We start from the raw sequence: 16,035 nt of genomic DNA, 5'->3' as shown, positions 1-16,035 counted from the left end.
CAACCCTCAACCACTGGATCATTCCCAGCCTTTGAGTCTTTTCAGACCCAGACATCATGAGTGAGAGACAAACCATCTTTCCTGTGCTGTATACAGCACCCTATACATAAGTAACCCTATCTTAGAAAAAGACTCCACCTTACATTTAAAAAGGCATCATGCCAACCGGGACCACATGTTCATCTAATCAACAGAGACTACACGTACCAACCAGATAAAGACATAACCAGACACACTTTTTACTATCAGTCCTCACCAGAAGATTTGAGGGCCATAAAAAGAGCAGAACTCCACCAACTCAAGATGGCCATCTTAAGACACTGTCTGGCAGTCACTCAAGATCAGCACCCAGCATCTGCTGCCAAATGCTCTGCCCAAATCAAGAACTCTTCCTTGCAAGACACTGACAACTGTCCAGATCAGCCCAGGACACTCCTTGTCCACGACGCTCTCCTTAAACTGGTTCATTACATCTTTTCTTGTCCCCTTTTCTCTTGATGTTAAATGTTACCGTTTGATGTGGAAATTTTAATCCATAACATTTATATATTAAGTATACTACTACGTGTGGTTTACAATATTGACTGACTTGTGGATTGGTTTAGTCTATGTGCCACAGCTCTGACTACTGAGTCAACAGGTAGTACTAAGGAGAATTGCCTCCTTAAGCAACTCGATATTTCTTATTGCTTTTATGACTGAATAAGCATCAAAAGTCTGACCTTGTGGAAAGACACAAATGTGTGTGGATATGGTTATGTCTCACCTTGTGCCACTCGCAACATGTGCCCTGTCTGGATTACTGACCCACAGGATCCATGAACATAAGAAAGTGGCTGTTACACACCTCTAAATTTAGGGTGGTTTGTTACACCGCAAAAGTAACTTGACAGTTAAGACTTTTGATAGTTACTATTAATCACACAAAACGTTGACTCATCTGAAGCCTCAGAATTCCCTGTTTATCTAAAACTATTAATCACACAAAACGTCGACTCATCTGAAGCCTCAGAATTCCCTGTTTATCTAAATCAGTTACCAAGCTGACTCCTGACATTGTTTATAAATTCCACTTTACTGCTTCAGACATAGATTTTGACACTTGCACTTTCCCTCCAGTCAGTTTCACTTTATTAATCCAATATCTTCAATCTTTGCCTTCCTGAAATCTCACTGTATCTCCAATTTGCTGACCGCATCACCATGACTCCCTAACCTCCAGGATTTGGTACCCAGTGACTAGAATGGCTTACATCCATCTTTAAAAACTGACCTGAATGGCAGTTGCTGTATTATTCACAGATTGAGGAAACAAAAGAGACTCCAAGAGAGAAACAACTCTAGCTAAAGTCAAATCTAACTATATCTTTTCATAGAAGTCAGACCAATAGTCATTTACCTATGATACAAAGATAATACAAAACAGTAAATAATGAAAGCATACTTTATATTTGCCTTTAATTTGCACTCTGTAATTTCTCACACATTAGCACCTTTTCTAAATATTTATTTTAATATTAAAATTATTTTATATTTTCCAAACAGCCACCAAATGCTAGTATGAGAAAATCAGTGCAAGTAGATGGCAAAAAGGAGAACACTGCTTAGGGAGAAAATACATCAAAAATAATTCACAATCTCAATGTAATAACAAATGTCAATTATCACTTAAAAAGTTAACATTATGTAACTAGTTCTCCTGGACTAGCCAAATTAGAATCTTAAATCGATGAACAGTAATAACAGTAATAGTAAAAATAACAATGATAGCATCTAATGAAAACTAGATAGCAACTTTTATTTTCATGTTATTTCTTATAAAGACACATAATCTTTCTTTAAATGTATAAAATAAGAAAGTTAGAAACATTACTTGTAAGTCATGATGCCAAAACATTTTTCTATAACATAAAAGCTAACAATCAAAAGAAATGGAGATCAAAAAATGGCTAGATCATTGAAGAGTCAGCCGCCAATATTACTTTACAGAAATAAACAGTTTGAATAATAATGGCCTCTTCATGTTATAAAAATGACACAATTTATTCATATAAAGTTCTAATTAGTGCTCTAAATTGACCAGGTAATAAAATATGACCACGTGGGGGTAAATACCATTGTAATACTCAAAGATACTGTATCCACTGGAAAAAATATACACAATCAAAAGTCTATTTTTTTCCATCTAAAGACAGATTAAGTTATGAAGAAATTCTTTGGCTTATACAAGTTCTTAGAGATAAAATATATAATCAGCAAAAAAACATAGCTAAGTGCATAAAAACAGTGAAATGCATTTTATGGTTTCTATTTTGCCAACACAGTTACAGTTAATGAGAATTGTCATGACAAAATGATTGTTTTTATGAAAAGAAGCTTCTTTATTACTAACCAATCAAATTTCATTTTTATTACTGATGTAAAAAAGTTCAAAGCCATCATTCATTTATAGAGCATATAAAAATAAGAAAAGTGTTCAAGAATAGAGGAGAGGCTCATTTACAAAGCAACAAAAAATTAAAGCATGCATTTCTCTTACTGGCAAGGCAAATACTTCTCTTCTACATATAAATGTCTATTCCTGGATTTTCTGAATATTATAACTTCTGTCTTTGAACAAAAAAAAGAGAAGCCTGAATTTTCAATATCTCATCTGTATTTGATATCTTCAGTTCATCTGATAACTGCTTATCAAGACATTTCAAAAATGTTTGAAAAATATTAAGAAGTTTGGTGGCATTTTCTTTCAATTTTCACCAAAATATGGCAAGTTTGGGCTAACATTAACAACTCAAAAGTCTTCAAGAAAGACTGACAAATTTTATGGGGCACCCATCACCAGTTTTAAGTTAACAACTAAAAATCATGTAATTTCAGAGTATAATATGTTAATAAATCACATTAAGAAAATTAAAACTCAAATTATAGCCTATGAACTATTCCATTAACAGAAAACAAGCCTTTGAAGGGATCTTATTATCCAAGTTTTCAAAAATTTACATAACACTGCTCTTAAGAATTTAGTTTTGGCCAGGTGGGGTGGCTCACACCTGTAATCCCAGCACTTTGGGAGGCTGACGCAGGCAGATCACATAAGGTCAGCGGTTCGAGACCAGCCTGGCCAACATGGTGAAATCCCGTCTTTACTGAAAATACAAAAATTAGCGAGGTGTGGTGTTGGGTACCTATAATCCCAGCTACTTGGGAGGCTGAGGCAGGAGAACACTTGAACCTGGGAGGCAGAGGTTGCAGTGAGCTGAGATTACCCCACTGTACTTCAGCCTGGGCAACAGAGCAAGACTCCATCTCAAAAAAAAAAAAAAAATTAGTTTCAATCTACTCAGGAATATGGTATAATAAAGTACAGGATCCACTGCTGTCAATAAACTATAGCTTGCCTCTAGTCTGAAGTATAACCTATTTTATCACTGTTTTGCTTTACCATCTGCACCATTCAATCTCAGCTTCGTATCTCCAAAGTCATAAGCACAACTGTGCAAAATTATTCATATGACTAATATGATTTTTTTTTAATTCTCTGAAACTTGACGGTCAGTTCAATAACTTTTTAGTAATTCCTCAGTGCCTTCCTCAATACTGGAAAATCCCCAAAATACTACGTAAAAATAACAAAACATCTTTATTTTCAAGAGCAAAAGATTTAAGGCTGGGCACGGTGGCTCACACCTGTAATCACAGCACTTTTGGGAGGCCGAGGTGGGCAGATCACCTGAGGTTGGGAGTTCGAGACCAGCCTGACCAATGTGGAGAAACCAGGCCTCTACTAAAAATACAAAATTAGCCAGGTGTGGTGGCACATCCCTGTAATCCCAGCTACTCAGGAGTATGAAGCAGGAGAATCACTTGAACCCAGAAGGCGGAGGTTGTGGTGAGCCAAGATCGTGCCATTGCACTCCAGCCTGGGCAACAAGAGCAAAACTCCATCTCAAAAAAAAGAATTTAATGCATTGTATTTTTTCAATTACCTGTTGCACCTGCCATCACTAAAATATTCTGATACATGCATGTACAAGCCTTTACCATCATTTTCTTCACTGTGAGCAATAGCATCACTTCTATATCACAAAAGCCTTTAAACCTATATTTTGTACTTCCTTTAGCCTCTGGAACTCTTCTGAATGCTTTTACAGTCCAGATTCCCCAGTACTCATGTGAGGAGAGACGGAATGAAAGCACTTTATTACCAATATAAAAACAAATTTTTAAGAACATACCCGTTTTGATCACACTTACTTTCAAGATGCTTACATATGGGTTCCATGGAACCCTGCAAAACTACTTTCCTAGCTCATACTATAAATTAATGCTACTGCTTAAATGAAGTTATTAATCAATTTAAATAATTAAGCACCCAAATGCCCACAATGAGATAAATGGAATATTCCGACCATTCTTTTTTCATCCTTTATATAGTTTACTGAGCTTCTAAATAAAGAACAGAACAGATATCATGCTTATTTCAAAAGATTAATAAATTATAGTATGATGAAACTAACTGATGTGCTTAAAATATGGCAAGGCACCAGTGGAGTAATAAATCAGAAAAGATGGTATATGACTAAAGAAAAATAAGAATACTTTGGGCATTTTCTTCTGTCCAAAATGGTAATGGGATACCAGATGTTAAGAGTTAATATCCTCAAAGGACCCCTTACTATAAGGTGAAAGGCTTTTGGGCAATAAAAGTAACAATAGAAAGTAACATGTACTGAACATTTATTATCAACCACCCTATACTAGACACTTAACATACATTGTAAAATCTATTATCCCCTTTTACAAATGAGGAAACTGAGGACTAGAAAGGCTTGTCCAAGATCACAGAACAAGAAGCAGGATTGAGCTTAGAACTCAGCTCTTACTCCAATGATCTTACTCCTAACCTTTATACTGAGTTTCAGTATTCATATCCACAAAATACCTATCTAACAAGACCAAATTGTTACTATTAGCAATTACATACATAAATCATTTAACACGGTAGCTCAAAAGCTTACTCTTATTATCAGTAACCAGCTATGGCAATTCTAATTAACAGACCACCAATATGACTTATACCAAGATTCAATTTTATAATGAAGATAAACATGGCTGAAGCATATATCTTGAAATAAATATCCTGGAATAACAAAGTATTCTAGGATACATTCCTAAGTAATTTTAATAATGGCAATAACTATGTAGATGCTTCCTATTATTGAATTATACGTTATTCACAAATAACTTTTTAAAGCTTTACCAAAATTGTATCTTTAAAGTAACATATTATTATTTTCACCATTTTACAAATGAGAAATCTCAGACTTAAACAGGCAGTTAATTTGCCCAAGTTCACACAGCTAGGAAGTAGCTGAATAAGAACCCAGGTTAGACTTTTCACTTCAAAATCCAAAGAAAGTGTAAAAGCAAGGTGAAGGAAGCAATCCACACTGCAGCCAATTTCCGCTGTTTAGTGCTCTACACCTCTCTCCCTTCTTTTGTGTATCTGGTGGCACTATGGAGCCCTAATACCTGGAGCCACTACTGGCACAGGGATGGGCAAGTGAGTTAGGCCTGTCCACCCAAGTATTCTACCCTTTTAGCTGCTCCAAATGTGGTCATGTAGCCCAAATGGGATTACACAATCCTCCCCTATGATATATTCATACCCAACTGACTGTAAGAACGAAATTTAAAAAAAAAAAAATGTGAGTAAAGTATTGAAAAATCTTGCCATTAAAAAAAATGAAAACTTAAATATACAGGTTATAAAATATTTTTAAACTATTTTTTAATAACATCCAGGTCCGACCAAGGACCCGCCAACATGGGCCGCGTTCGCACCAAAACCGTGAAGAAGGCGGCCCGGGTTATCATAGAGAAGTATTACACGCGCCTGGGCAACGACTTCCACATGAACAAGCGCGTGTGCGAGGAGATCGCCATTATCCCCAGCAAGAAGCTCCGCAACAAGATAGCAGGCTATGTCACCCATCTGATGAAGCGGATTCAGAGAGGCCCTGTAAGAGGTATCTCCATCAGGCTACAGGAGGAGGAGAGAGAAAGGAGAGACAATTACGTTCCCGAGGTCTCAGCCCTGGATCAGGAGATAACTGAAGTAGATCCTGACACTAAGGAAATGCTGAAGCTTTTGGACTTCGGCAGTCTGTCCAACCTGCAGGTCACTCAGCCTACAGTTGGGATGAATTTCAAAACGCCTCGGGGACCTGTTTGAATTTTTTCTGCAGTGCTATATTATTTTCAATAAATCTGGGACAACAGCAAAAAAAAAAAAAAAAAAAAAAAAAAAAAAAAAAAAAAAAAAAATCCAGGTCCATTTTTATCCTTCTTTTAAAATTCTAGGCCAGGCGCAGTGGCTCACACCTGTAATCCCAGAACTTTGGGAGGCTAAAGTAGGCGGATCACTTGAGGCCAGCAGTTCAAGACAAGCCTGGCCAACATGGTGAAATCCCATCTCTACTAAAAACATAAAAATTAGCTGGGCATGGTGGCAGACACCTGTAATCCCAGCTACTCAGAAGGCTGAGGCAGGAGAATCACTTGAACCCGGGAGGTAGAGGTTGCAGTGAGCCAAGATTGTGCCACTGCCCTCCAGCCTGGGTGACAAGGGCAAAACGCCATCTCAAAAAAAAAAAAAAAAAAAAAAAAAAAAAAAAAATTCTAAATCCAGCACATCATCATGTAGAGAAACAACTATTCATTCAAAAAGATAACTTACCATTTCTTTCCATATTAAGCTAAAAGAAAAATTCAAAATTATCTTCCACTTTAACAAATATACAGGCCGGGCGTGGTGGCTCAAGCCTGTAATCCCAGCACTTTGGGAGGCCGAGACGCGTGGATCACGAGGTCAGGAGATCGAGACCATCCTGGCTAACACGGTGAAACCCCATCTCTACTAAAAAATACAAAAAACTAGCCGGGCAAGGTGGCGAGCGCCTGTAGTCCCAGCTACTCGGGAGGCTGAGGCAGGAGAATGGCGTGAACCCGGGAGGCGGAGCTTGCAGTGAGCTGAGATCCGGCCACTGCACTCCAGCCTGGGCAACAGAGCGAGACTCCGTCTCAAAAAAAAAAAAAAGAAAGAAAAAAAAAAAAAACAAATATATTCCAAAACACGACTGAACAGATGCAAAAATATGTTTATGTAAGCACTGCTTACAACAGACCAAAATCACACACACACATGTGATGGCTTTGGGACACATCAGCTTACCTACACTGAACACACTTCCCAAAATTCCCTTTCTACTACGTCTCCAGTTAAAGTGGGCTACAAGGGATATTCTTCGCCAGGTGCCGGGAAGAGAAGCGAGGCAATAGTCATTTTGTAGCAGACACACACTTCCTCCTAGCTTTTCTAACCCTAATCTAGGTGATGCCATAAAGGGATTCTGCTGATATAACTGAAGTCCTTACTTAGTTAGCTTTACATTAATCAAAAGGGAGAGTATCCCAAGTGGCCTGATTTCATCAGTTGAATGCCCTTTTAAAAAGGGTCTAAGTCCTCCCTGGGATCAGACACTCCAAGCAGTACCTGTTCTTGCCAGTGCTCTCTTAGTCCTGGATCTCCCCATCCTGACTGCCTGCCTTGCATGCTTTGCACTTACTTTGCCAGCCCCCACATTAAGAGCCAATTCTTTGCATGTGTTTGTGTATGCACATGCATGTGTGTGTGTGTGGCTAAAGAGAGAAACAGATATCCTGGTACATCTGCTTCTCTGGTTGAACTGACTGATAACAACTCCCTAAATACCCATCTAAGTAATACTACATTAATAAATTTTGGCTTCTTCATTACAATGAAATACTATATAACCATTTTAAAATGATGATGTGTAATTCCATTCACAGATATGAAAAGAGATCCCAATATATGACAAAACAGGTTACAAAAAATTATGCATATTATATATTACGTCGTTTTTTTAATTCAGGGAAAGAGAATGAAATAGCTTTGTTCATCAAAGTTTTAATGCTGAGGATGGAATTCTAAAGTCTTCATCTGGGTGGTATGATTTCAGGTAATTTTTACTTTATCTCTGGATTGTTTTCATTTTCCATAATGGCAACATATCATTATCATTATTAGGAAAAAAACTCAACAACAAACCTTTCTGATTTGACAGGAAAAAAACGTCAAGTAGACTTACATTAAATGGTTAAAATGGTGCCCAGAGTCTTAAAGGATGAACAGGAGTTATTCAAGCAAAGTGGACATCTCAGGCAAGGGGCAAGGAAAGAAGTGACAAGACATGAGGCTGTTCTACTGACAATGGGAAACCAACAAAATGTTAAAACAAGAGGAGGTTTTTTTTTTGTTGTTTTTAAAGAAAATTAAAACAAACAAAAAACCCACGAGGCTTGCAGTGTATGGACTCTACTGGAAGGAAGCCAGACTGGAAGCAGAGAAATCATTTCAGACACTACTACAGTTATCTAAGCAAAAAATGACAAAGCGTTGAACTAAGGTAACAGCAGTAGAAATGGATAGAACAAGTACTATTTAGGAATAATAACTGAAAAAAATTGGCAAGGGAAATACTGGTAGTAAGGAGGCAGAAGCAGTTCACTTAAACTGGGGAGTTCAGAGAAGACTTCTAAAAAGATATCCTTATGAATAAGGATCTCAAAGAAGTCACTTCAAGAATACCACAGAGAGATGCCAGATATCGTTAAACATTTCCAAAAGAAATACTCAGTGTTAGCTCATGTCCACAGGAAGGAAGGGTAATAAGCAAAGTGTTAGATACACTATAAATTAGAGCTCTCAATTACAAAAACAGATTCATAATTACTTAAGTTATAATAGGTCTACATAGACACATATCTCTAACCTGTACTATCAGAAACAGAATATTGAGAACAGTTGCTGGATTTGAGTCACATTTGTAAGTCATTTACAAGTCAAACATAGTGTTTCTGATAAATTATTACTTTAACCACTGCTATAGTCTGAATATCCCCTCCACAACTCATGCTGAAATGGAATTGCCACTCTGACAGTATTAAGAGGTGGGATTGTTCAGAGGTGATTAGGTCATGAGGGCTCCACCCTCATGAATGGATTCATCTCTTTATCCCAAGAGTAGGTTGTTATAAAAGCAAGTTCAGCCCTCTCAGTCCCTGGCTCTTGCCCTCCCTGGCATTTTCACCTTCTGCCACAGGATAATGCAGCACAAAGGCTCGCATCAGATACTGGCACCTTGAAGCTGGAGTTCATTGCCTCCAGAAATGTGAGACTTAAATTTTTTTTCTTTATAACTTACCTAGTCTGTGGTATTCCATTATAGCAACACAAAACAGATTAAGACAGCCTCCTTATCCATAATGTAATGCCACTTCTTGACAAAATATAATCTTAAAAATTTTAACAATTACAATCATTTAAATTACAAAACTATGCACACTATAGTAATTCAAACAATTCAGAAATGAAGTTCCTCCACCCTCTACCAACACTCTATTTTTATTATCTCAATCGCTACTTAAAATTAGTTGAATATTCTTAACATATATAAATATACGTATGTTTATATAGATTTCATGAGTTCATACAAAATATATAACTTTTTACTTAATATAACCATAGCTTTCAAGACAATGTGTTTAACAAATACACCTCTTCATTTTCGGATCTGTAAAAATGTGACCATATCATAATTTTTGTACGTTTTTGACAAATAATAACTGTGTATATTTAGGAGGTACAACGTGGTATTTTGATCTAAAGAATAAATCAAAGAATAGAATAAATCAATCAAGCTAATTAATATGTCCATCACCACACCAACTTAAATTTTTGTGGTGAGAATATTATAAATCTAAGCCTTTAGCAATTTTGAAATATATAATACATTATTATTAACCGTGGTCACCTTGCAGTGCAACAGATCACTAGAATTTTTTCTTCTAGTCAAACATACTTTGTTCCCTTTGATCAACATCTCCTCTTCTCCATTCCTCTTCCCCATCTCCCACCTCTGTCCCCTCAGCCTCTGGTAACCACCTTTGTACTCTGTTTCTAGGAGATCAACTTTCTTAGATTTCCCTAAAAAGATTAGATTTTAGATCACTACTTGTCTTTCTGTCTAGCTTATTTCATTTAGCATAATGTCCTCCAGATCCATCCATTCTATCACAAATGATAGGGTTTCCTTCTTTTTTAAGGCTGAATAGTATTCCATTGTATCTTATATACATTTTCTTTATCCATTCATCCACTGATAAACACCTGGGTGGCTTCCATATCTTGGCTATTGTAAATACTGCTGCAATGAACATGGGAGTGCACATACCTCTTAGACAATTTCAATCCCTTTGGATACATGACCATAAGTGGAATTGCTGGACTGGTACACAATAATTTGACATATATTGAAAATATTTCTAATTTTTCGCTATTACAAATAATGCTGCAATTAATATCATTGTATATTTCTTTAAGTACTGGTCTTTACATTTCTATCAGATAAACCCCCATAAGCAGAATTTTCAGGAGAGAGAATGTCATTTTAATAAATATTGCTACATTAAGTCCCCAAAAAGTAATACTAACTTACAGAACCAAAAGTTTGAGAGTAACTGTTTTCCCCATGCCCTATTAGTACTAGAAATCATATTCACTTTTGTCCATCTGATGGGGGGGCGGGAGGATGCTATACATTTTTAGTGACACAGAACATCTTTTCATCTGTTCACTGTCCATCTATATTTCACCCTTTTGTGAAATGCCTGTTCCAATCCTTTGTCCTTGATTCTGTTGGTTTGTCTTCTTCTTATTTGTACTAACTTAAGATGTCTTTCACCAAAGTTTTTAAATTCTTTCTGCAATCAAATCTGCCAATTTTTTCTCTTATGGATTATGAATTCTTAAGTTTTGCTTAGACCTCTTCTGCTATCCAAGAATTATTAAAATAATCTATGTTTTCCCCTAATTATTTTATTACAATTTTGTTGTTTTATATTTAGATCTTTAATCTATCTGGAATTTATTCATGTGGTGTAATGACTTAGGAGTTGTTCCAACACCATTTATTGAATTATCCATCTTTCAATGCTTTCTCCTAGAGTAACAGATCACTACAAATAGCTAAGACGGCAGACAGACAAAATGCCTAGAAATTTTTAAACGTCACTACTTAAAGCAGTATCAAAAGTTTATTAAAAGACATTCATCATCTTCTCATTAAAAGAAATCACACATTAGGACACATGCAGCCAGTGAACCACTCTCAACATACACTGTGAAGTGTTTTTTTTTTTTTAACATAGTAGCAAACTAAATTAAATCGCTGATCTAACTATATAAGCCTGATTTTGTTTTCAATATGAATGGTAAAAATGGAAATAATCATTCCTTGAAATCTCAAGATTAGTCATTGATTTGGGTTACAAATACTTACTGAGCACCAACTGACTATGAATACAATGGGGAATAAAATAAGTTTGATCCCTACTTTAAAGAAGCTTGCAATCTAGTAGGAGCTTCTCTCTTCTAGAAAATAATATTTTCAAGTGAAGAAGGAAAAAAAAGAAATGTATGTTTACACAAACGCAAAGCAGTAAAAAACATTCCAGCAAATTTTATGACACATTCTGTACTTCCCATTTCCAAAATACTATCTTATTACTTCAAATGTACCTATTTATTGTGGTGACTGTCTTCATTACTGTACTCATGTTGAAAACACTGCTAGGGAGTTATGACTAATTCTATCAGCCTGTATCTCAAAGTACCTATGTTTGGTCTCCTCACTTTCTCAACAATATTTATTCTTTCATGGCAATAAATAAGAACCTCAATAAGAGAAATCAGAAATCTATATACATCAGTCGTTTTCAATGCACCGACTCTAAGGTATTTCTTTAAAGTACATGCAGATTTAAAAATATCTCAATGAATCCGCGCAGACGTGGTGGCTGGTGCCCATAATCCCAACTACTCAGGAGGCTAAGGTAGGAGAATTGCTTGAACCAGGGAAGCGGAGGTTGCAGGGAGCCACGTCGTGCCACTGCACTCCAACCTCGGTGACAAAAGAGAAACTCCGTCTCACAAAATAAATAAATAAACAACTCCTAGAGTCTTAGCAAATGGCACTACTGTGTCGCTGGGAGAGGAAGCAAGAAGTCTGATGTTCCCTCAACAACAATAGGTAACAACTGATTAGTGACAGTCACCTTAAACTTTGGGTACCAAGACCCAGAAACTGCCCCTACTCTTAGACTGAAGCGTTCAGATGTTTGCCCCTGTGGTCACGCCCCCCACCTCAATCCCAATCCAAGGCCTCCTCCTCATACTCCAGCACCTCCCAACAGAATGGGGAGGTGGGACAAAGTACCGCCCAAGGGAAGGAGACGCGACTCCAGCTCCTGCGGAGTGACCTTGGCCAAGTGTCTCCTTAGTTTTTCCATACGTGAGATAAGGTTGGTAGTCCGTGCCTGCCTCCACCCTCCGGGCTGGGTTCAGCGTATAATGCCACAACGGTGGAGGAATGCTCCACCCTGTACCCCACGCGACTCCCCGAGACCGCGCCGCCACCTTCTGGGTCTACGGCCACCCGCGCTACCTGCAATCTGGGAGACGAAGGCTTCCGCCACTAGAGACATGTCGGCTGGGAGCCCCTGCGCCCGTGTGCCTGCCCCCCACGGGCCTCAGCGTCCTCCACCGCAAACCTGGCAACTCTCGGCAGTTAACTAGCTTAGCCCCGCCGAGGTTCAGACCCGCAAAGCCCACTGCAGCAGCAGCGGCAGCTACAGCGACGCCCCGAAGGTTACCGCCAGGCCCGGCTAGGAACTTCCGGCGCAGCCGAAACGACACTCGAGCGCTTCCGCCGGCCCCGCCCCCGCGCCGTCCTACCGGGCGCAGGCGCTGCGAGCTGCATCCCGCCAATTCCAGGCTCTGCGTAGGGTCTTCGCAGAGGGAAGCGAAGTACCCGGCTAGTCTCTCACCCAGGGGACTGGCAGGGGGATCTGGGAGATTTTTTAGCGTGCTTTCTGTAAGCCAGAGTTTTGTAAGCAAGTAACATTTGTAAACGCCCACTGGATAGTAGGCACTTATATACATATATCTACACAAACTTATATACATATATACACATATATGCATATATGCACACATATACATATATACACATGTATACATATATATACATATATTCTATTTGACTTCGTCCTCTCAACAACCCATTAAAGTAATAATATCGCCATTTTACGGATAAGAATATAGGCTTAAGGAGTTTAAACCGCCTGCCCAGGCAGTCCTCTGAGGCCCAGATTCAAGGCTGCGTGAATTCCCTCTTTTGCATTATATTGCTGGGTTGATTAGTCCATGGGTACACATTGGTGTTCATTTTTTTATTTTTTCAAACATGCTTGGCAGAAAGGAGGCTTGAGCAGCACCTAAGCCAGAAGATAATTTGTGCTTCAACTACATACACCCGAAATGATGCTCAGCTTGGAGAATAAGATACTTTAGTTTCACACACTTCTCACCTTCGGGGGTGAACGGGACAGATAGAGGAGAAACTAAATACCCTGAGTGACTTTCTCTTAACCTAATAGCTTCTTAAATTACACAATTAAAGAAAAATCATATGCATTACAGATTGGTGGTATTACAAGTGGGACAGGCTTCAGAGCTGGTAACCCAAAGCCCCCTTCACTGATGAGAAACAGGTTCAGAGAGGTGAGGTAACTCGTTTTAAATCACACAGTAAATCAAAATGTCAGACAGCTTACTAGATTTTTGCAGAGGAAACCTGTATTCTAAGAATTACTGTCCACGACATTTAGAAAGCTATATTTCCATTCTTTTTATCCATAGATCTCTATTACTGTTCGTTCTGCCTCCCTAACTAGTGTGTTGGTTTCCCAGAGCTGCCAGATTACCACAAACTGGTTGGCTAAACAACAGAAATTCATTCTCACAATTCTGGAGGCTAGAAGTCTGAAATCAAGGTGTCAGCAGGGCTATCTGATGTCTTGTAAGGCTCCAGAGAAGGGAGTTGCCGGCAATCTTCCATGTACCTTGCCTTGTAGATACATCACTCCAATTTCTGCCACCACATCACATGGCATTCCCCCTGCATGTCAATGTGTTCAGATTTCTCTCTTCTTGAGAAATAACACCAGTCATTATGTTAGGGACCCCCACTCTAATCCAGTAGGACCTTGTCTTACCATGATTTCTTTTTTTTTTTTTTTTTTTTTTTTTTTGAGACAGAGTCTTGCTCTGTCACCTAGGCTGGAGTGCGGTGGCGTGATCTCGGCCCACTGCAACCTCCACTTTCCAGGTTCAAGCGATTCTCCTGCCTCGGCCGCCCAAATAGCTGAGATTACAGGCGCGTGCCACCATGCCCGGCTAATTTTTGTATTTTTAGTAGAGACCAGGTTTCACTGTGTTGGCCAGGCTGGTTTCGAACTCCTGACCTCATGATCCACCCACCTTGGCTTCCCAAAGTGCTGGAATTACAGGTGTGAGCCACCATGCCCGGCCCCATAATATTTTTTAAGGTTAAGTCATATTTTCATTTCCCTCAGCAAAAGGAAGTTTCTTAAACTGCATTTAAATTTACCCAATAATTTACACTGACATGAACACAGCAGTGTCTTAGGAAGTAGTGTCTTCTCTATAGCTGAAATTCAGAGTTGACAAACAGCTGTGAATAGTAGAAATACAGGGAAGGTAATATTAGGTTTTTCTTGTTTGTGCAGAGAGAGGTAACACTGATGGTAATGAATACATGAGATTCAATTTCCTCCTCATCCCGTAGGTATTATTGACCAAGAGAAATGAGCTGTTCCAGATACTTTGTTATCAATCAAAAGAAAAGCTTTCTGGCCCTGTCCGTTCTCCTCACAGTGGAGAATTATGTATAACTGTAATAACGAAGAAGACATATCATCACTTTAAGTTATATTATCAATTTTGGTTTGTCGTTTTTATAAAGCTGAAGACACAATATTTTGACTACTTTTTGACAGATTTGAAGTTTAAGATTTCTCCATATCATAGGGCCTGTGTGGGAACTGAAGCCAAAGTCCCTGGAGAGTAATGAAGATTCAACTGGGGAAACCAAAATCAAACATATCCAAAGGGTAGAAGTGAGCCCCAAAATGGAAGAGACTGGAAAGAGCCAGAGACTAGACACAGATGCAAGAGAAACAGAGCAAGATTAGAGGCAAAATAGAATGTGCCCTTAAAATTTAAGTTAAGTACCCATGGCTTGATACATGGTACATGCATGAACTGAGCTGGCTCAAAGGTACTGGTCTGGAACTGACACCAATCTTCTTTATTATGGCAAGTGCCTTAGTCCATTAGGGCTGCTCCAACAAAATATCTTAGTCTGGATAATTTATAAACAGAAATGTACTGCCCTCACTTTTGGAGGTTGGAAAGTCCACGATCAAGGCACCAGTAGATTGAATGTCTTGGGGGTCCCAGTTCTCATAGATAGCACCTTGGACATGTCCTCACATGGCAGAAGGCAAAAGGGGCAAATAAACTCCCTTGGGCCTCTTTTATAATGACACTAATCCCATACACAAGGGCAGAGCCCTCTTGACCTAATTACCTCCTAAATTCCCCATCTCTTCTTAATACTATCACATTGGCAATTAAGTTTCAACATATGAGTTGTCGAGGGACACAAACATTCAAACCATAGCAGCATGCTTTTTAGAAAAAAAAAAAAACAGAGATGTGCTGGGGGCATTGTCTATACTCAACTCTTTCTTCATTTAAGCCAGGGAAGTAGAATCATGAGCACCATATGGATTCACTTTTTCCCCCGACTGATGGTTCTTTTGCTTCCCACACAGACACATTTAGGCTGGAAAGAATCTGTAATGTGGGAGGTCTTTGTTACCAAAAATTAAGTCCAATAACATGCAGATGTCTGTATGTTGCCCACAAATAAACTGTCTTTGTAATAAATAGGCAACTGGAGAAAATATATTTACGCATCTGTATTAGAATGAATGGCAGATTTAAAACTCAAGATCTGTTTAAGA

The 16,035-nt window shown here is 38.5% G+C and overlaps 1 protein-coding gene and 1 pseudogene across 3 annotated transcripts in view; one reads left to right on the top strand and one right to left on the bottom strand.

Moving 5' to 3' along the window:
• MTX2 (metaxin 2) overlaps nucleotides 1-12,811 on the bottom strand; it is a 72,629-nt gene extending 59,818 nt beyond the window's left edge. The window contains exon 1 of one of the 2 annotated variants that reach the window (XM_077956362.1): nucleotides 12,588-12,811. In XM_077956362.1, coding sequence (XP_077812488.1) covers nucleotides 12,588-12,627 — 40 coding nt within the window. In that variant the 5' untranslated portion in view covers nucleotides 12,628-12,811. 2 annotated transcript variants of the gene reach the window in all.
• On the top strand, nucleotides 5,811-7,112 carry LOC144333316 (small ribosomal subunit protein eS17 pseudogene; annotated as a pseudogene). Its single transcript, XR_013401884.1, has one exon. The product of XR_013401884.1 is annotated as a small ribosomal subunit protein eS17 pseudogene (transcript).
• Nucleotides 12,812-16,035: the final 3,224 nt, after the last annotated feature.

The sequence above is a fragment of the Macaca mulatta genome, chromosome 12, assembly GCF_049350105.2.
Source record: "Macaca mulatta isolate MMU2019108-1 chromosome 12, T2T-MMU8v2.0, whole genome shotgun sequence".
Classification (NCBI taxonomy): domain Eukaryota; kingdom Metazoa; phylum Chordata; class Mammalia; order Primates; family Cercopithecidae; genus Macaca; species Macaca mulatta.
This window is presented reverse-complemented; position numbering and strand designations above follow the sequence as displayed.